General features: G+C 38.8%; 1 protein-coding gene across 1 annotated transcript; it reads right to left on the bottom strand.

Moving 5' to 3' along the window:
• Window positions 1-325: 325 nt before the first annotated feature.
• Window positions 326-1,057, bottom strand: LOC126176626 (tigger transposable element-derived protein 6-like). The gene has a single exon (XM_049923785.1). It carries the CDS (start codon window positions 1,055-1,057, stop codon window positions 326-328), a length of 732 nt encoding a protein of 243 aa, XP_049779742.1.
• Between the last annotated feature and the right edge of the window lie 20,457 nt (window positions 1,058-21,514).

The raw sequence follows: 21,514 nt of genomic DNA, 5'->3' as shown, positions 1-21,514 counted from the left end.
TCTCCTATAAAGAACTTGTGTTACTATTTGGCAACAATGACTTATTAAACTGATAGATCAGTAATATTCACACCTGTCAGCACCCTTTCTTTGGAATTGAAATTACTGTCGGACTTCAGTAGAACCATGAAAATTGTTTTGTTGAAAGGTTATTTTATAATGAGGTTTTGTTAATAGTGATTATTAGAGTACTGTACCTTAAAGGTCAATATATACAGTAATGTAGTACTTTTATGATGAGAAATAACATTAAAGGATAAATAATGAAACACATTTTGTCACTCCATTTATTAGTAGAGTATCTTACTCTTGTGTACAGAAGAATTCATATACTTTCGTTTGTTTCATTTTTCTTAATGATTCTCTTGTAAATAAATATTGTCTTTATCTCCTTCAACGCAGCCAATTGTTTTGCTGAAACACAGGGGACTGAAGATGCTACTTGCTGGATAGCTTCCAACTGACCTATTAGTTCCATCAGAGGAGGAGGATTCTCACTTATCACATGACTGTCATCATCAGCATCTTCAACAGGCAAATTACCCTTCAACTCTTTGATGATAGATTCATTTGTGTGTGCCTTAAATACCAGTGCCTCATCATCCAGTGACATGTATTCAACTATTGATACACCTATGGTTTTACCAATTATTGATGAATACCTCTCAAGATCGCTTTGAACATCACCCTCCATTTTTTCATCCACCACAACTTTCTCACCAACTTTTTCATTTTCAGAAATCCTTGCTTTTTTCCAGCAGTTTGCAATCACTTTCAGCTCTACACTGTTCTGGGAACTAGCAATCATGTCACAGGCCTGCTTCACATTGAAACTACAAGAATGTCCACTTACCTTGCAATGTTTCCAATCATTTGTTGAACTAGATTGAAGAGTATTTTGTCTTGAAGTTCTTAATATCCCCATGTCTAGAGGCTGAAGAATCAAAGTACAGTTCAGGGGGAAGTAGCGTAGTTCTACATTCTTCAATGGTAGCATGTTGTTATGTGCATTACAATTGTCCTCCAGCAGTGCAATTTTCTTATTTTTCCTTGCCATCTCTTTATGAAGTGAAAATAGACATCATCCATGCTTTTCAGTTTGCCTTATAATTTACTGCAATAAAAAAAAACACATTTTGAATTTAAAAAAAATTAATCTGGTGGAGTACTGTACTGTAGTAATCTTCATGCGTACTCTAACATTACAGCTGAAGGCTATGAATCAGCTTATAAATTAAAGGAAGGTAAAATAAAATGTATGTAGTCTTATGTGGTAAGCTTCTTACATTTTTCAAGCATCAGGGATTTGTTGATCATCTGATCACCAATGGTGTCAACTTATGTGTCTCTGAAGTGTTGCTGCGGAGAAGAACCTTTAGGCATGCGTTGGGTTGCTTCCCTTCTTTACATTTTTCTTGTCAAAAGACTGTCCATCATCTTCTCTGGCATCAACGGGTAAAACAGTCCCATCTCACCTGCATTGTTTTCAAGACCGTATTTTCCTGCCAGTTTACACACAGTGTTTTTCCACCAACATTCTGCATCACCTAAAGATTCCAATTTTTTTCACCTGAATCACTTTGAAAATGATCCCAGTCTTTTCCTAAATCTCTGAAACCATCAATTACTTGGCTAAAATTAGAATCATCAAGCAACTAAGTGAAATCTAAGCCTGTTTGACATATGAATGGGCCATTATTTGTAATGTTCAGAGCATGCATCTCACTAAACCACAGCACTGTCTACACTGTCAGCAGTAGCCGTCATCATTCTTTCTCTTGAAGAGTTAAACATGCCATTGAGAAAGCTTTCTTCAATTTGTTTTCATTCTTTAAGGAATGTGGCTAACCTTGATTGTGCTAGTTCATACTTCCTGGTCACATGTAACTGTTTCATTCCATTTTTGATGTCTTTCAAAACCTCAATTTTTGCCTCTAACCATATCTGTTTCCGAGTTCCAACCATTGCACAAATTTTATTAGCCAAGTCCAAAGCAAATTTACATCAACTTAAAAAATTCAAAGATTGCAAAAGTCTTGGAAATAAACTGCATATGATCCCAGCACAACACTTCTGACTGCTGCAACTCAAGCTCAACAACATACTGACTAAAACATTTAACACTGGTTGAAACACAGAAGCTATAATTCTTTCTGTTTGCCACTCAGCACAACTTGTCCACAGCTGTATGCTGCTCGCTATCTGCTTACCATAAGCACAGCACATAGCGAAGCTTCTGAATATAGAACACTAAAGGATGAGAGGTTTAACAAACAATACCTATGATTATGGTCAGATTGTTAGAAGCAGAAAATAGTAAGATCTGTAGAACATTGTTATTGTTATAAAAGGGTGCTACTAATATCACTTCATCATTGTAATGAGGAGTATTTAACCTACTACTTATATGCGATCACATGGAACCGTGTAAAATTATCGCTGTACCTGGTTTTAGCATTGTATCAGTAATCACTGTACAGAGGTTAGACTGAATTACACTCCTCTTAAATCTGAGGTTCTTTCACCTGTCTCATACATCTTGCACACCAGGTGGAAGAGTTTTTTCATGGATGGCTCTCCCAAGGCTGTCAGTAGTCTAACGGAGTCTTGTTTTGACTTAGGTCTTTCAGTGCTCTGTCAAATTCTTCTTGTAGTGTCATATCTCCCATCTCATCTTCATCTATGTCTCTTTGATTTCTATAATATAGCCTTCAAATTCATCTCCCTTGTATAGACTATCTATATACTCCTTCCATCTTTTCTTTCATGACTCAGGGCTGGTTCTCCATCTGAGCTCTTGATATTCATACATCTGCTTCTCTTTTCTCCAAAAGTTCCTTTATTTTTCAAGTAGGCTGTATCTTTCTTTCCCCGTAGTGAAATGTGCTTCTAACTCCTTGCATTTATCCTCTACAGTCATTCCTGCTTAGCCTTTTTGCACTTCCTGTCAATATTGCTTTTTAGACATTTGTATTTCCTTTCACCTAATTCATTTACTGCATTTTCATATTTTCTTCTTTCATCAATTAAATTCAGTATCTCCTGTGTTATTCAAGGATTTCTATTAGGCCTTGTCCTTTTCCCGATTTGATCCTCTGCTGCCTTCACTCTTTCATCTCACAAACGTATCTACTCATCTTCTACTGTATTCCTTTCCCCTATTCTAGTGAATCATTGCATAATGCTCCTCCAAAACTTTCAACAACCTTTGGTTCTTTCAACTTATCCAGGTGCCATCTTCTTAGTTTCCTTTCTTTCTGCAATTTCTTTTGTTTAATCTACAGTTCATCACCAATAAATTGTGGTCAGAGTCCACACCTGCCCCTGGAAATGTCTTACAGTTTAAAATCTGTTCTTAAATCTCTGTCTACCCATTATATAATTAATCTGAAACCTTCTTGTGTCTACAGGTCTCTTCCACATATACAACCATTTTTCATGATACTTAAACCAAGTGTTAGCTATGATTAAATTATGCTCTATGCAAAATTCTACCACGCAGCTTCCTCTTTCATTCCATTCCCCTGAGTCCATATTCACTTGCTATTTTTCCTTCTCTTTCTTTTTCTACATCACAATTAAATTTTTTGTCTCCCTTAACCATCTGAATATTTCATATACATTTAATATTTCATCATACATTTCTTCAATCTACAATGTAGGAAAAGATAGATTGCTACTTATCATAAAAGTTATTAAGTTGCAGATGGGCACAACTAAAAGACACTTACATATAAAGCTTTCAGCCACAGCCTTGAGGAAAAGAAAACACCTACCAGTTATTCACACAAGCAAGCACAGCTCACACACACATGAACACCAACTCTGGCATGGCATTCTGTCCTGAGCTGCTGGAGCTGGCAGTGTGTACGAGGTGTGCTTGATTGTGTGGATGAACGGTGTGTGTTTCTCTTTTTCTTACGAAGGCTGTGGCGTAAAGCCTTATGTGTAAGTGTCTTGTAATTTTGCCTGTATTGAACTTAATGTGTAATCTCTACTATAAGTAGCAATCTATCTTTACCTGCATTGTTGATGTTCCTACCTAGTGTTTCCATTATTTGATTTCTTCAATCTCTTTACCATAAGCAGAGTTAGCTGGCATATACACTGAGGTCACAAAAGTCATGGGACACCTTCTAACATTGATTTGAACCTCCTTTTAATCTGCATAGAGTAGCAATTGAACGTGGTGTGGAAAGTCGTTGAAAGTCCTCTGCAGAAATAATGGACCACACTGCCTATACAGCCATCCATAATTGCAAAAGTATTGGTGGCTCCGGTATTGTGTGCATGAACTGACCTCTCGATTATGTACCATAAATGTCCAATAAGGCTTCATCTTGGGCAGCCTGGGTGACCGAAACATTCATTCAAATCCTCCAGAATGTTCTTCATACTGATTGTGAAGAATTTTGGCCGGATGATATGGTGCATTGTTATGTATGGGAACATGAAGTAGCTGAACATAACCATTTACGTTCAATGGTCTGTTCAGGTGGCCAGAGGACCCAAAGAATTCCATGAAAACAGAGCCCACACCATTATGGATCTATCCTCAGCTTGCACGGTGCCTTCTTGACAACTTGGGTCCATGGTTCATGGGGTCTGCACCACGCTCAAACCCTACCATCAGCTCCCATCAACTGAAATCAGGACTCCTCCACCAGGCCATGGTTTTCCAGTCATCTAGGGTCCAACCAGTACAGTCACGAGGCGAGGAGAGATGCTGCAGGTGATGTCGTACTGTTAGCAAAGACACTCATGTCCATCGTCAGCCACCATTGCCCATTAGTGCATATTTTTCTGTACTGTACTAACAGATATGTTCATTGTACATCCCACATTGATCTCACGCAGAGTGGCTTGTCTATTAGTACTTACAACTCTATGAAAATGCTGCTGCTCTTGGTCATTAAGCAAAGGCTGTCGGCCACTGCATTGTCTATGGTGAGAGGTAATGCCTGAAATTTGGTATTCCCAGCACATACTTGACACTATGGACCTTGCAATACTAAATTCCCTAGATTCCCAATATGGAATGTCTGAGGCGTCTAGCACCAATACCATTCTCTGTTCGAAGTCTGGTAATTGCTATCGTACGGCCTTAATCACGTCGAACACCTTTTCACATGAATCACCTGAGTACAAATGACAGCTCCACCAATGCATTGTGCTTTTATATGTTGTGTATGCGATACTACCGCCATCTGTATATTTGCATATCGCTATCCTATGAATTTTGTCACCTCAGTGTAATCTTGTACTACTGTCATGGGTGTTGGCTTTGTGTCTATCTCGGAGTTTTATATTCTGTTGCAGAAGTCTATAACGTACTGGCAGTGGACATCAGGTAGGAAACTGAAGATCCCAAAATATTTAAACACAAAGTAAAATAACACCTCATCAGCCACTCCTACAATATATCTGAATAGTTGGACTCAGAAATGATAATTTGGTGAACTTTTTAATGTTTTTACCAGAGATATCCTGAGGTTTTGCCAGTATTTAGACAGCTAACATTAGTCTGTGTGGAGCTAAAACACTTCGTTGGAAATGTAATAGATCATAACAGCAGCTGAATAGTAAGAGTGAGGTACTGTGGCTTTTTCCAAAATATCTGTTTTTCTCTCAACTTATGTGTGCAAAGCAATCCAGAAGTAATCACTATAAATTATCAGGGTAGATTCCTAAAAGCCCTTCTTCGTGAGGGGATTGACGAAACACGGTGACTGAATGAATGATTATTATGCTTAACACCAGTACATTCAGTCATTAATGTTTGTTGTAGTTCATAACAAGATTATTTTTAGAATGAAATTTTCACTCTACAGCAGAGTGTGCGCTGATATGAAACTTCCTGGCAGATTAAAACTGTATGCCGGACCGAGACTCGAACTTGGGACTTTTGCCTTGCCCGCAAAGGCTAAAGTCCTGAGTTTGAGTCTCAGTCCGGCACACAGTTTTAATCTGCCAGGAAGTTTCAAGATTATTTTTATTAGGTATTTTTTAACTTTTTTAAAAATATACGAAAATTATAAAAATATGACAGATACATGAGATCTGTTGTAACTTTCACTAGTATCCTTGTGATGAGAAACATTTCTGTGGAAATCATTTATGCAGTGTATTAGTAAGTCAACTACGATTGTTCTATATAAACAAGCAATATAAGTGAAGATAGCTTAATGATTATCGGTATATAATACTGACAAAATAGCAGCTAATATTGAAACTTCAAGCTGGTTTGGCAGATGCAATGCAACTGAGCTGCAGTTTTCAGGAGTAATGTTAAAAGCTACATGGGAAGGCTTAGTGCTACATTGGAAGGCTGAATAGTGGCCAAACATGTCAAATCAGACAAAAATCCAAGGATGCTACAATCCTGATAGCTTCACTTGATACATGCCCAACAGCTTCTTTGTTTTCTGTGCTGTAAGCATAACATCCAAACAACTCAACAAGACCAGAAGCAATCTGACAGTACAGCATACTGGGTGATTCCGTGATAATATAATAAACTTTCAGGGATGATGGAGAAGGGTAAATGTATCAATTTGAGGTAAAAGACCCTGGTCTGGAAACAACTGAATCACAAGTTATAAGTCAAAATCATTTTGATACGAATTCATTTACTGGTCCTGTTGTTGCTAAGATTATCAGAGTAGACAGTTTTCAGGAGGGGGCAGTATGGCCAAGACAAGAAAGAAATATCTAATAAATATGGGCTCTAAAGTTCCTACCTTAAGAGATATGAGCACTTGTTCATCTTCCATACTTTACAAGTGCCCTTAGCTCTTAAGATATTGTAAACTGAAGCTACTTCGGATTGAGACTTAATATTTTCCTGGATTTCTAAATTACTAAATGTGAGTTAGTTTGATAGATTTAATCTTCCTCTTTTTGAACATGAAATGCATTTTGTTCTGTAACCATTCCTTGACAAGTAAGCCCCCTCAGATTCTGTCCCAATTTTACCCCATAGGTTTTTCAGGCTAAAACCAATAAAGAAAAAGAACTGTCCAAATGTTAAGACTCCTTATTTGGATCAGTGTTGGCTCCACCACAGTGACATAAAAATAAAATAGAAATTCTGAAAGAATTAATAGATCAGACACATTAAAGAATTTGAGAAATTGATGAGTAATTGCAAACAGATACAAAATCATGAACAAATGCAAATCACCAAAAAATTAAAAAAAGTGTCTGATAAAATTCAGTCCAGTCCATACAGTCCCACTTCCTTAACATAAAAATATACCTCGATGCCTTACTCCGGCAGACTGATGATTTGTACAACGTCTTCTGCAGCATATTCTAGAGCCTCTTTCTCAGGCAACTTCCCCTTGTTCCCAAATTTTTCCATGGCAGAGACCATGTAACCCTTCATTGCTCTTTTTGTAACTTGTCCTGGATACAATTTATTTTCATATGTGACAAGTACATACATCCCCTCACACATACTCTCTGTTTGGTTACCATGGGACATAATGAAGTGGGTTGGTGAAGACTCGTTAGTGTCTTCGGGTCCATCATCTTCATTCTCAACATCTAGGGTTACACTGTCATCTGATTCTGCATAAAATACAGAAGACAAGCTCTCATCAGTGTCACTGTCTGTGTCCCCTTTGTGTACTCATCTTTGCCAAATGAGGAGCTCTCTGTGCAATTTTAGTTCTTTCTCTTCAAGTGGATGCTTGTTCATCCTGACAGCAAGAATGTCTTCTGCAGAAATGCTCTTTCCTATGGGAACATTTACCCTTTTATGCCTTACATTGATCTTTCTGAGTTGCTTAATTTCTCTTCTGCATAAGTTGATCCACAAAGGCATCATTGATGACTGCAGTGATGTTCATTTCACAGACCATCGCGAATGATGGAAGCCTTTCCAGCTCAATTTGGCAATTCCACAGATAGGTGTCAGTTTTCTGGAAGCCTCTTTCAAGTTATCTCCTCTTGAGGTCATGCATTCCCACATCTTTTTGAGCAAGATGGGGAATTGGTCCTTGGGCACAGAGCTGCACCTGCTGTCCACTGCTGTCTGTTGCTTGCCCCAAGGATCTTCTACCACCGTACTTTCAAAGATCGAAAGTACACATCATCAAGTGGTTGTAGAAGGTAGGTTGTATTTGGTGGCAGTGCAATGCATTACATGTTGTACTCTTCATACAACTGGAACACTTCAAGATTGATATGCTACCTCAGGTTGTCACCTATCATAAACTTAACGCCATCTTGTTGTCTCAAGACAGGCAAGAGTAATTCGATAAACCAATCCTTGAAGCACTTACTGTCAAAACACCCACATTTGGCTCTGTTATACGTAGCTCCTGGTGGCCTGTTTTATATTCATGTGACCTTCAATTTTTTGGCATTGTAATTTACATAAAAGGGGGGAGGGAGTGGTGAGTGCTCTGACTGCATTACCACACACCATTAAGGGGTGAATGTTTTTGACAAGTTCCATATTTGTTCAGAATACTTTGTTCCTCATTTAGTAATTATTTTTGAACACCACAGATCGCCAACTAAATTGGTTTTGTCATAATTCCACACATTGTCCAATGGAATCTTCTGTCTGTACCTCCAAATAGTCAAAGTATGAATTCATCATGATATCTTTGTCGTATGCTTCTTTTGCATATGTGATTTTTTTGTGCCCTGCATTTCAAAACAGCATTTTGCCTTTGCATAAATTGTTTAGTCCAGTCTATTCCAGGGAAGTTGTTTTTAAATCTGGCTCCTTCCTGTCACATCTGTCAAGGTACACCTGTACTGTACATTGCAGGTCAAATGTCCACAAGGAGAATCCAAAACTTGATAAAGCTATTGCATGGGAAACAAACCACTCCTCTTCTGACTCTGTAAATACAAAATGCCTGTCAACTGTTCCTCCATGCATTTCTTTAACTTTTAGTAGAAGTGTGTTCTTTGGGATTCCATATTTTGTTCTTTGGGATTCCGTACTTTTGATTCACCTTCTGGTTCTCAGGGTTTTTGTTTTAATTACAATAATAGCCTGTTTGAGACTTTCCTCAGTATAATTTCTGTGTTCCCTCAACCCCAGCGCCCATTTATATTTCTTTGACAGTTTCTACAACCAAATAAATAATCAAAATTAGTTACAATGTATCTGTGGGGTAACTTTGGGACAGTCTCAAAGTTGCCCCATGAAAATCTCATTACTGACTAAAGCAGCCAAACCAGTTGCTAATTATGTTGTTGTGGTCTTCAGTCCAAAGACTGGTTTGATGCATCTCTCCAAGTGACTCTATCATGTGCAAGCCTCTTCATCTCCGAGTAACTACTGCAACTTATTTCCCTCTGAATCTGCTTACTGTATTCATCTCTTGGTCTCCCTCTATGATTTTTACCCCACACGCTTTCCTCCACCACTAAATTGGTGATCTATTGATGGCCTATGTGTCCTACTAACTGATCCCTTCTTTTGGTCAGGTTGTACCATAAATTTCTCTTCTCCCCAATGCTATTCGGTACCTCCTCATTAGTTATGTGATCTACCCATCTTATCTTCAGCATCCTTCTGCTGCAAGCTTCTATTCTTTTCTTGTCTAAACTGTTTATCACCCATGTTTCACTCCCATACATGGTTACACTCCATACAAATACTTTCAGAAAGTTCCTCCTGATAATTACATCTATACTCAGTGTTAACAAAGTTCTCTTCTTCAGAAAGGCTTTTCTTGCCACTGCCAGTCTACATTTTATACCCTCCCTACTTCATCCATCATCAGTTACTTTGCTTCCCAGGTAGCAAAACTCAGTTACTACTTTAAGTGTCTCATTTCCTATTCTAATTCCCTCAGCATTGCCTGATTTAATTCGACTACGTTCCATTATCCTTGTTTTGCATTTGGTGATGTCCATCATATATCCTCCTTTGAAGATACTGCCCATTCGATTCAACTGCTCTTCCAAGTGCTTTGCTCTCTCTGACAAAACTGCAATATGATTGGCAAACCTCAAAGTTTTCTTTTTCTTCTCCCTGGACTTCAATTCCCACTGCAATTTTTTCTTTTGTTCCCTTTACTGCTTGTTCAATATACAGATTGAATAACATCGGGGATAGGCTACAACCCTGTCTCACTCCCTTCTCAACCACTGCTTCCTGTTTGTGCTCCTCATTTCTTATAACTGCCACCTGGTTTCTGTGCAAATTGTAAATAGACTTTTGCGCCCTGTATTTTACCCCTGCCACCTTTAGAATGTGAAAGAGAGTATTCCAGTCAACATTGTCAAGAGTTTCCTCTAAGTCTATAAATGCCAGATGCGTAGGTTTGCCTCTTCTTAACCTATCTGCTAAGAGAAGTCATAGGGTCAGTAGTGCCTCGTGTGCTCCCACATTTCTCCAGAATCCAATCTGATCGTCCCTGAAGTTGACTTGTATAAGTTTTTCCATTCTTCTGTAAAGGATTCATATTAGAGTTTTGCAGCCATGACTTATTAAACTTCTAGTTTGGTAATTTTTACACCTGTCAGTACCTGTTTTCTTTGGAATTGAGATTATTATATTCTTCTTGAAGTCTGAGGCTATTTTGTCTGTCTCATACATCTTGCTCACCAGATGCAAGACTTTTGTCATGGCTGGCTCTCCCAAGACTATCAGTAGCTCTTAACGGAATGTTGTCCACTCCCGGGGCCTTGTTTCGACTTAAGTCTTTCAGTGCTTTGTCAAATTCTTCATGCAATACCGTACCTCCCTTCTGATCTTCCTCTATGTCCTCTTCCATTTCCAGAATATTGCCCCCATGTCCATCTCCCTTGTATAGACTCTCTATATACTCCTTCCAGTTTTCTGCTTTCCCTTCTTTGCTTAGGATTGGTTTTCCTTTTGAGCTCCTCACATTTGTACTGGTAGTGCTCTTTTCTCCAATGGTCTCTTTAATTTTCCCGTAGGCAGTATCTGACTTATGCTTAATGATATGTGCTTCTACACCCTTACATTTGTTCTCTAGCCATCCCTGCTTAGCCATTTGGCATTCTTGTCAGTTTAATTTTTTATACTGTCAATCTCATATTTTAGATGTTTGTATTCCTTTTTGCCTGCTTCATTTATTGGACTTTTATGTTTTCTCCTTTCATCAGTTCAATTTGGTATCTCTTGTGTTACCCAAGGATTTCTACTAGCCCTCATCTTTTTACCTTCTTGATTCTCTGTTGCCTTCACTATTTCATCTCTCAAAGCTACCCCTTCTTCTTCTATTGTATTCTTTTCCCCTGTTCATCTCAGTCATCCCCTAATGGTCCCTCTGAAACCCTCTACAACATCTGGGACTCTCAGCTTATCCAAATCCCATCTCCTTAAATTCCTCCCTTTTTGCAGTTTCTTCAGTTTTAATCTGCAGTTCATAACCAATAAATTGTGGTCAGAGTGCACATCTGCCCCCGGAAATGTTTTACAATGTAAAATTTGGTTCCTAAATCTGTGTCCAACCATTATAAAAACATTCTGAAACCTTCCGGTGTCTTCAGGTCTCCTCCATGTATAAGGGTAGATCAACTATAAACGGGATTTTATTTTTTATTTAAATTCGTTTATTGAAAAACTCAAGGCAATTATAATTTATTTTTTCACATAGTCTCATGCTTTGGAAATGTGTTTGTCCCAGCGTATGGGCAGCTTTATGATACCCTCATCATAAAAATAACTGGGTCGTGTCGCCAGCCAGTTGCGCACAAAGTCTTCCACACTGTCATCATCTTCAAATCGTTGACCTCCTAGAGCTTCTTTAAGCGGTCTGAATAAATGGAAACTGCAGGGCAATAAGTCTGGGCTGTAAGAAGGATGATCAAGTGTAGTCCAGTGCCTTTCCTGTAGCTTGGAGATAGTTAGAGCTGTAGTAAGGGGTTACACATTTAGGACAGTTACTGTGCTCCCACTGAGAGAATCTCTGCTCTCATAGACCAGCACATTCAACCTATTATCCAGAACCTACCCACCTATATAAAATACACGAACCATTTCCTCCGCTGACTCTCCACAGTTCCTGTCCCTGTATCACATGGTGCCTTGCTCTTCACTATTGATGCCACCTTCTTGTACACTAACATTCCTAATGCCCATGGCCTTACCACTATTGAACACTACCTTTCCCAGTGCCCGACAGATTCCATACCAACAACCTCCTTCCTAGTCACCATGACCAACTATATCCTCACCCACAGTTACTTTTCCTTTCAAGGCATTACCTACAAACAAATCTGCGGTACGGCTATGGGCACCCGCATGACACCATCCTGTGCCAACCTACTCGTGGGTCATCTAGAGGAATTCTTCCTAAAAACCCCTCACCTGGTTCATTGATGACATCTTTACTATCTGGAGCGAAGGTGAGGAAATCCTACCCACATTCCTCCAGAACCTCAACAACTGCCAGGTACTCCATATCACTGACTTTGGTAGTCATTAGACATCGTGAGAGAGCAGAATGGGGCACTCCGCAGATATCACAGCCTTCGAATGTGGTCAGGTGATTGAGTGTCACTTGTGTCATATGTCTGCACTGAAGATTTCCACACTCCTAAACATCCCTAGGTCCAGTGTTTCCAATGTGATAGTCCAGTGGAAATGCGAAGGGAAGCATACAGCACAAAAACGTATAGGCTGATCTCATCTGTTGACTGACAAAGACTGCAGATAGTTGAAGAGGGTCATAATGTGTCATAGGCAGACATCTATCCAGACCATCACACAGGAATTTCAAAGTGCCTCAGGATCCACTGCAATTACTATGACAGTTAGGCGGGAGGTGAGAAAACTTGGATTTCATGGTCGAGCGGCTGTTCATAAGCCAGACATCACGCCGGTAAATGCCAAATGATGCTTTGCTTGGTGTTATAAATGTAAACATTGGACGACCGAACAGTGGAAAAACGTTGTGTGGAGTGATGAATCACGGTACACAATTTGGCGATCCGATGGCAGGGTGTTGGTATGGCGAATGCCTGGTGAACGTCATCTGCCAGCATATGTAGTGCCAACAGTAAAATTCGGAGGCAGTGGTGTTATGATATGGTCGTGTTCTTCATGGAGGGGGCTTGCACCCCTTGTTTTGCGTGGCACTATCACAGAACAGTCCTACATTGATGTTATAAGCACCTTCTTGCTTCCCACTGATGAAGAGTAATTCAGGGATGGTGATTGCATCTTTCAATATGATCGAGTTGCCTATTCATAATGCATGGCCTGTGGCGGATTGGTTACATGACAATAGCATCCCTGTAATGGACTGGCCTGCACAGAGTCCTGACCTGCATCCTAAAGAACACCATTAGAATGTTTTGGAACACCGACTTCGTGCCAGGTCTAACTGACCAACATCAGATACCTCTCCTCAATGCAGCACTCCATGAAGAATGGGTTGCCATTCCCCAAGAAACCTTCCAGCACCTGACTGAACGTATGACTGCGAGAGTGGAAGCTGTCATCAAGGCTAAGGGTGGGCCAACACCATATTGAATTCCAGAATTACCGATGGAGGGCGCCACAAACTTATAAGTTATTTTCAGCCAGGTGTCCGGATACTTTCGATCACATAGTGTACTTATCCATTCTTACACAATCCTTGCTGTAATAGGCCTAGATGCAAGACCTGTCTCAGCTTCCAAATTCCAAGCCCATTTACCACAGGCAGTTAGTGTAGCAACAAGCTGTCTGTCCACATAAACGACCACCAACAAACAACTGTGGCCAATGAACAAGTGGACCACACTGTTGCTGAACACTCTGCCAAGCATATCCTTCATTTCAATGACTGCCTCACAGCCTGTGCCATATGGATCCTTCTCATCAACACCAGATTTTCTGAATTGCGCAGGTGCGAACTTCCCCTGCAGTACATCCTACATTCCCGTATCCCTCCTGGCCTCAACCTTCATTAATCACTGTCCTCACCCATCCAGCACTACAAAGCCGTCATTCCACCACCGCATCCAGTCTTTTTATCCCTCTCCTTATCCGCTACTTCCTCCTGCCCTCTTCCCACCTCTCCCTGCCCACTGTCTAACCTGCAGCATTTCACTGTCCACAACCCCCACAATACTATCCCTCCCCCTCCCACCCCAGCCTCCTCCTTACCCCCACCCAGTCGCCAGTCTCATCATGCACTGGTGCTGCTGCTCGCAGTGTGGTTTCAGTTGCCCCTGAGACTGCAGGTGTGTGTGTGTGTGTGTGTGTGTGTGTGTGGTGTGTGTGTGTGTGTGTGTGTGTGTGTGTGTGTATTGTTGACAAAGGCCGTAATGGCCAAAAGCTTTAATTGTGAGGGTCTTTTTGTCGTGCCTACCTGCGACTTAGCATCTCCGCTATTGTTTAATTTTTGACTCTGTCATTTACAGGCCGCTGTCCTTCACCCCAAATTGAAACATTTACCCTTCTAAATCATCACAGAAAATTTGTAACATCGTGGAATGACACTAAGTACAAGCTAGGGCTACAAAGGAAAGGGTTAAGAAGACAAAAAAGGTCTTATTGTTGGATAGAAGTTACGTAAGGAGAATGCCACAACAGGCACAGAAATCTGTGGGTGATGATTGCAATGTAATTAGCATCTTTAAGTAACGTATTTTGTATCAGGAAGATAAATCTCTACCTAACCCAGAGGCCAAGCAGCAACCAATGGTCGCAATTCGGTTACTACTACTAAAGTAAAATTCCCCAGTCTGTTGTTAAAAACACATGCAACATACAAAGAAAATTAAACAAAGCAAAAACTGTTTGAAGCATTATTAAATAACCAGTGAGATAAACGAAACTTGAGTTGTCAAATGACAGCTGTCGCAGAAGTGGTGGCATACTGGAATGACTGCCACGTAGTTCAGGGACTGCTTTCATAAACAGGTAGCAAACATCATATCTGGTAATAAACTTCCAAGTACAGATGTATTAGATTTATTGTGGCAGATGCTGTTAACAGTGCCACAAATTTGAAATAGTTTAAAACAAAATCCCTGTGTGAATTACAATAAATCATAATATCCCTAATAAAATGCATATCTTTTGGTTATTATGGCACTAAAATGTTGTTCTAACTTGATAAGACCCTTCTCAAGCTATGCTTTATTTATGATGTGGTATATTTCCTGACACTTTTACTCAGTTAAAAATGGGAATAGAATCACCTTCCAGTATAGAAACACTCAAAATACTAAGGTAATAATAACTCATTTTTCACAGTACAGGTAATTAACTACCTGTCAGTTCTTTGTTCTTTACAGATAAAATTATACAGTAAAATCCTCTTTCTACAGTTTTCAATGGACAATGGACTGAACACAAAAAATTTTAAAGTACAGAGAGCACAAGAAACACAACAAGTAAAAATGAATAAATTACTCTTACTGTCATTGTCTTTGTATTGTTAAAAATGTGAAATTAAAACAATTCAAATTTTGCCTATTTACAAAAATCTGAAATAATTGTTTTTGTTTCTTTCTACACTGAAGAGCCAAAGCAACTGGTACACCTGCCTAATATTGTGTATGGCCCCAGTGAACATGCAGAAGTGCTGCACCAAGATGTGGTACGGACTCGACTGATGTCTGAAGTAGTGTTGGAGGGAACTGACACCATGAAGCCTGCAGGACTGTCCATAAATCTGTAAGAGTGCGAGGAGGTGATCTCTTCTGAACAGCATGTTGCAAGGCATCCCAGATATGATCAATAATGTTCATGTCTGGGGAACTTGGTGGCAAGCAGAAGTGTTTAACCTTGGAAGTGTGTTCCTGGAGCCACTCTGTAGCAATTCTGGATGTGTGGGGTATCGCATTGTCCTGCTGCAGTTTCCCAAGTCCGGCGGAATGCACAATGGACATGAATGGGGGACTCCAGAAGCCCATATTGTTGATTTTTCATTGAATGGCTCGCATGCTGACACTTGTTGATGGCCCAGCATTGAAATCTGCAGCAATTTGCAGAAGGGTTGCACTTTTGTCACGCTGAATGATTCTCTTCAGTCGTCATTGGTCCCATTCTTGCAGGGTCTTTTTCCATCTGCAGCGATGTTGGAGATTTGATGTTTTACCAGATTCCTGATATTCACAGTACACTCATGAACTGATCGTATGGGAAAATCCCCACTTCATCGCTACCTTGGAGATGCTGCATCCTATCACCCATGCGTCATCTATAACCACGTTCAAACTCACTTAAATCTTGTTAACCTGCCATTGTAGCAGCATAACTGATCTAACAACTGTGCCAGACACTTATCATCTTATATACTAGGCATTGCCAGAAACAGTGCCGTATTCTGCCTGTTTACATCTATCTGTATTTGAATTCTTTGGCGCTTCATTGTAATAGCGACTAGCACAACTCTTTCGTGAAACCACATTAAAAAGGTATTTGCAAATTGTGTTACGGAGCATCTTGAGGCGGAATGTTTATGTCTGACATCAGTTTGTACCGACCAAAGACTGTGCGCCTTGAATAGGTTAGGATATTTCACACAGAAGCAACAATTCGTGAATGTCCATTGAAGAGATGCCTACCTTCAAAAGCAGTTTTTATTTGTATAAATGATTTTGAAATTAAATTAAAACTGTTGTAATACAATGTAATAAGCAGAAGGAAGGTTGTTACTACAGTCACTATTATCAGATTGTGATTATCATTAAGGCAGTGACTAAATTGCCACCTTCCAAACTGTGCAGACCTATAATACAGGTAGCCACCACCCAACATGCCAACAATGAAAATCTTGCTTACCACGCTCTGTTACATGGTCAATAAGTCTGCGTATAGCGTGAATTTTCTGGCTTGTTCCAGCACTGACTTTGAACAGCAATACAATGAACTTTTTGCAGAAATCTGTATGAAAATCAATGTTAAAGTTCGTGATAACATCAGATAAAACTTAAAATGCATGAAATGTTGTAACAAACATGGAATAGTTAGGACAGAAAAGCACTGTATTGGAAGACGACGACTTCTTTTGGGATTGAGCAAAGTGAATATAAAAAATGAGAAAGCAGAACATGTAGGAACATAAAAATGTGGCTTTACTGTACATATAACCTCCCATAGAAGAAACAAAGGTGCCGCTATGTTAGGCCAAAACGTTTTTGTTGCTTGAAGCATAGTTAAAATATGTCCAATGTATCACCAAAAAACAGGTGTCAACTGCTTCTTTCAGATGTAAATACATCAAAATATAAAGAATGTAAAGTACAGAATCATGACCCAGAATAATTTAAGTAGGCTGTTTTCTTTTTATTATCTGTGCATCAGCCAATTTCAACCCGAGGTCATTTTCAAACACATACCTTAAGCTTCCAGTTTCATTCTACATTGCAATACATCCCGAGCACATGTGAACAGAAACACATCTTTACTTCTGTGCGTATGTGGCACAAAAACAATACAATATTATATGTAGTAGCTTACTTCTGTTGAAATATGGTACTGGCTTGTATTAAACTAGTATACCAACTAGAAATAATCTTGTTGGTATAAACAGTGTGTCCTGTGAATACTGTGCTTCTATGTACAATGTGAGTGTGTGAAATTTACAAAAAAAACTAAACAATAACACAATTCTACACTAAAAGTTGTTAAGTAAAATCAGTCTGCATTCGGATGTAAGTTATTAAATTTACAATTTATTGATCATGTGACCTGTTTTGATCATGGTGCGGTCATCAAAACTCTATGATGACACCACTGCATTTACATCAAAACTCTACAATGACACCACTGCATTTATTGTCATTACATACTAAGCTGTTTCTCACACTAGTCTCCCAGCTATCATCATGAAAGTTTTAATGGTCTGATGATAATTGTGCCATGATCAAAACTGGTCACCTGATCAATAAATTTTAAATAGTTATATATGATTATATTATGAGAGAAATCCCATTATGCAAGGCTTCAAGTACCATGACCACATGACTCCACTGATTACAATTCTTCACAGGTAAAGCCATTTAGATTGCATAGGTTAGTGATAGATGTTTAGCCAGCTCACTATACTGTTGAAAGGGGTACAATCTTTTAATCTAAAAAGGACATCAATCTTGCCAACCCATGCTTTAGTTTTGTGCTACCTGCTACCACATGGGATTTGAGAAAATTGAAATCTGATTAGAAACTCACTCTAAGCCAAGGTAAAAAAGAATTCTACCATCTCAAAAATGAGGGAAGCAAATAGTCAAGGCAAGAAATAGTTAGGCAAGGCATTCCTCAACGTTTGTTTCTTCTATTTATCATTAATCCATTCAGAAGAAGGGGCAAACATCTTACCAGTAATGTCTGCCAACATACAAATTTAATGTTTTCACTTCACTCTGCAAATGAACTAAGGATAATGATTTCTGATATAAACTAAATTGATGAGGGAAACTCCCCATTGCAACCCCCTCAGATTTAGTGGTAACAGGGCCCAGCAGACAGCCCTTCAAAAACTAAACACAGATCAAGCATCAAAACAGGAAGAATGTGTACTGGACTGAGGAAAAAAAGGCAAAACAGAAACAGTGAGTAGTCCAAGAACAAGAACTGCACAATAGAGCAGCCGGGAACAGAAATGGCGTCATGCTTATGGTGGATATAATTTCATTTGCAACAGTGAAGTGTACAGTAGTGACCTATAAAGACAATTGATTCAGCCCAACTACTCTATTGGGAGCCAAAGAAGTGGCTTTCGAATGGGAATTGCAGTTTGATGACAAGGTGAGAAGTTAACCGAATCCTCCACCTGAAAACACATCTGATGTGTCATACGCGGCATTAGTGACAGTACGTGTGTCGTATGATAGGAATCTCTTATTGCCGTAGCTAATTTGTATGACTGGTGAGTGATATATGCCTCCTTGCCCTATATAGGTGTTCATACGAATGTGATGTGATCACTCGAATGCAAGTTTCACAACCACACAGTTTCTCTGTACTCTGTCGAAAAGTATGTTTTCAATGTTTTTGAAGCTGTGTTCCATGTTTGAAGTCGTGACTCTTGAATTCCTTTGTTGTAGTTCACATTGTTTATTTTTTGTTTTCATTTCTGTGAGATGCCTATGTGGTATCTCACCTGCTCTCACTATTCATAATTTTTACTTGCAACAGTAACATATTCTTACATCAACTCATGTTCTATAACCAATGTATGACAACTCAAGACTACAGAAAGAGATCATTTTAATGACCAGACAGTTTATAATGCGGAAAAAAAGGCGATCATTTTAATGACCAGACAGTTTATAATGCGGAAAAAAGGGCACACGTGAGTTTCTAATGTGGCTCATCCGCTTGGCAGTCCAGCACGATGACCAGTTACCCATGATGGCATTGCTGCCTCAGACGTCTCCTTATTGCACATCTTATTCTTGGACAGTTTACTGTATCTAATAGCTTTCCTTTCACAGTTCAGTATACATTCTTCCTGCTTTCATGCTTGATCTGTGTTCAGCTTTTGATGGGCTATCCACTAGGCCATCTTACCACCAACTATGAGGTAGGTGTGATTGAGAGTTCCCCTTGTGAGTGAATACATATCCTGCATGTATAAATTTTCGACACAATGGTATAATCAATGACTTGTAATGTCATGATCTAATGTGTGCTCATAAATTGGCATGCTATGGCAAAATAATCTTAAAAGGAAAGTTATTACATAGACAGACCAGCTTGCTATAAGTTACAAAGCTCACTCAAGTTTCGTTATAGGGGAACACTCCAATGCGAATTTTTTGGATGTGAATCCTTTTTCAACAACAGAACAGGATTTGCAAATTAATGGACCTCTTAGAATCACTGGTGGCAAAATATATCACTATAATGAAAGCTAAATACTTTCAAAATGCTGTTCCTTTCTCAGTTTCACTGCAGTTTTTGCATTCATACCTGAAAAGACGCTTACTTCTAATATTATGCATTTGATTGCAGCCTCCTTCCTCCCTTTCACATAACTGCCTGAAAGTAGATATCAGATGGGTGAACAAATACGTGCAGATAATTACAAACAGGAAAAAAATAAAAAGATTAGGATTTAATATCCCACAAATACTGAAAACACTGTCAAGAACATTATTCCTAGTTAAACAGAGGTGTTGAAATAGACCTTCAATGTTCACTGCTGTATCTTTGGAGTTTCTTGCACACATACAACTTAAGTGTTTACAACAGTCCGATTGTGCTGAATACATGAAGCACTAACTTGTCTGGCAAAGTGGTAGTGGTAAGTGTGGGGCAATATAGAATGCTTTTCAATAAAAAGTCCTATTTCTTGCACTACCAACTTTTCACTGCATTTTTGATACTAATCATTTACTTTTCAGTGTAATTTTAAAAGAACATAACATTTTGCCCTATATTCAATACAGGTACCTTGTGAAAATTTTCTGATGAACACACCTTAGTTCATGAATATTTGCAATGATACCACTCCACTGAAATGCTACTACATCTTAAAACATAGCAGCAGTGACAAAAGAAGGAAGTTTCCCATAGAAAAATCTTTGGTAAAAAAACAAATAACAGTGAGAAAAAATTTGGGATATGAAATAGAATATGATAAGGCTTGGTGAATCTTCAGTTCGTCTATATACAGCTATTTTACATGCTTTCAGTAACTCCCAAAAGTCTAGATGTATAAGATTTTTAAGTTGTGAAACATTAATAAGAAAATGTGTTATATGATGTAATGTAACATTTAAAGTATTTCTACCCTTTTCCACAACCATAACATGAGTACTATTTTTGGTGATGAAATACTAGTCACGTAAGTGGTATGGGAATAATTGCTATCTTTATATTTGCAAATTGCTCTCTGTAACGTAGCCCTGATTACATAACACAGCAAAATATTTTTGACATATGCGCCTACATTCAGAAATAAAAATACACACAGGTCACTGCATAAACAAAATTTGAAGATTTACTTCTTATACGGAATTCATGTCTTTGAGCAGTTTGGCAATGTGTTACTGTAGATTCTAATGTTACTGATCACACTAGATGTGCAACAGTCAATATCTGTCCGCAAATGCTTACATGCCTGTAATTGAAACATAAAAATATTACAGTAACGGACTGTTGAAGAGGTATATGGATGGACTCTGCTATTTTGGAACAAAAGGCTGAAATAGTTGAGTTTTACTACGGTGATTAGCAGTGCTACTAAAACATGTGAATATAGTTTTGCAATTGTGTTCCTCGCAACACTTGAGTTAATTCATAAAAATACAAGTATACATTCTGCTTTCGAAGATAATGCCTAGGCACGTCAGATGGTTACACACCAATTTAATATGTGCTTATAAGTCAGCCAGTGAATGTGTGAGGGCAAATCTGATCATTTCTGTCAGCTTCACCTAGCAGAAACCAAGTAATGTCTAGTACCTTTGCCATGCACATAATGGCAACTACTGGTACCTGATAAAACTGAATCAGATTAATAATGCCTGAGATTCTCTTACAATCAGAATTAAGTAAGAAGGATCTAGGCAAATGAACAGAGAAAAAATAACATTTCAGAGTTCCAAAATTTTATTACCTTTAGAT

Source organism: Schistocerca cancellata, chromosome 3 (assembly GCF_023864275.1).
Source record: "Schistocerca cancellata isolate TAMUIC-IGC-003103 chromosome 3, iqSchCanc2.1, whole genome shotgun sequence".
Lineage (NCBI taxonomy): Eukaryota > Metazoa > Arthropoda > Insecta > Orthoptera > Acrididae > Schistocerca > Schistocerca cancellata.
Note: the sequence above shows the minus strand (reverse complement) of the source record. Positions and strands in the feature narration are given on the sequence as shown.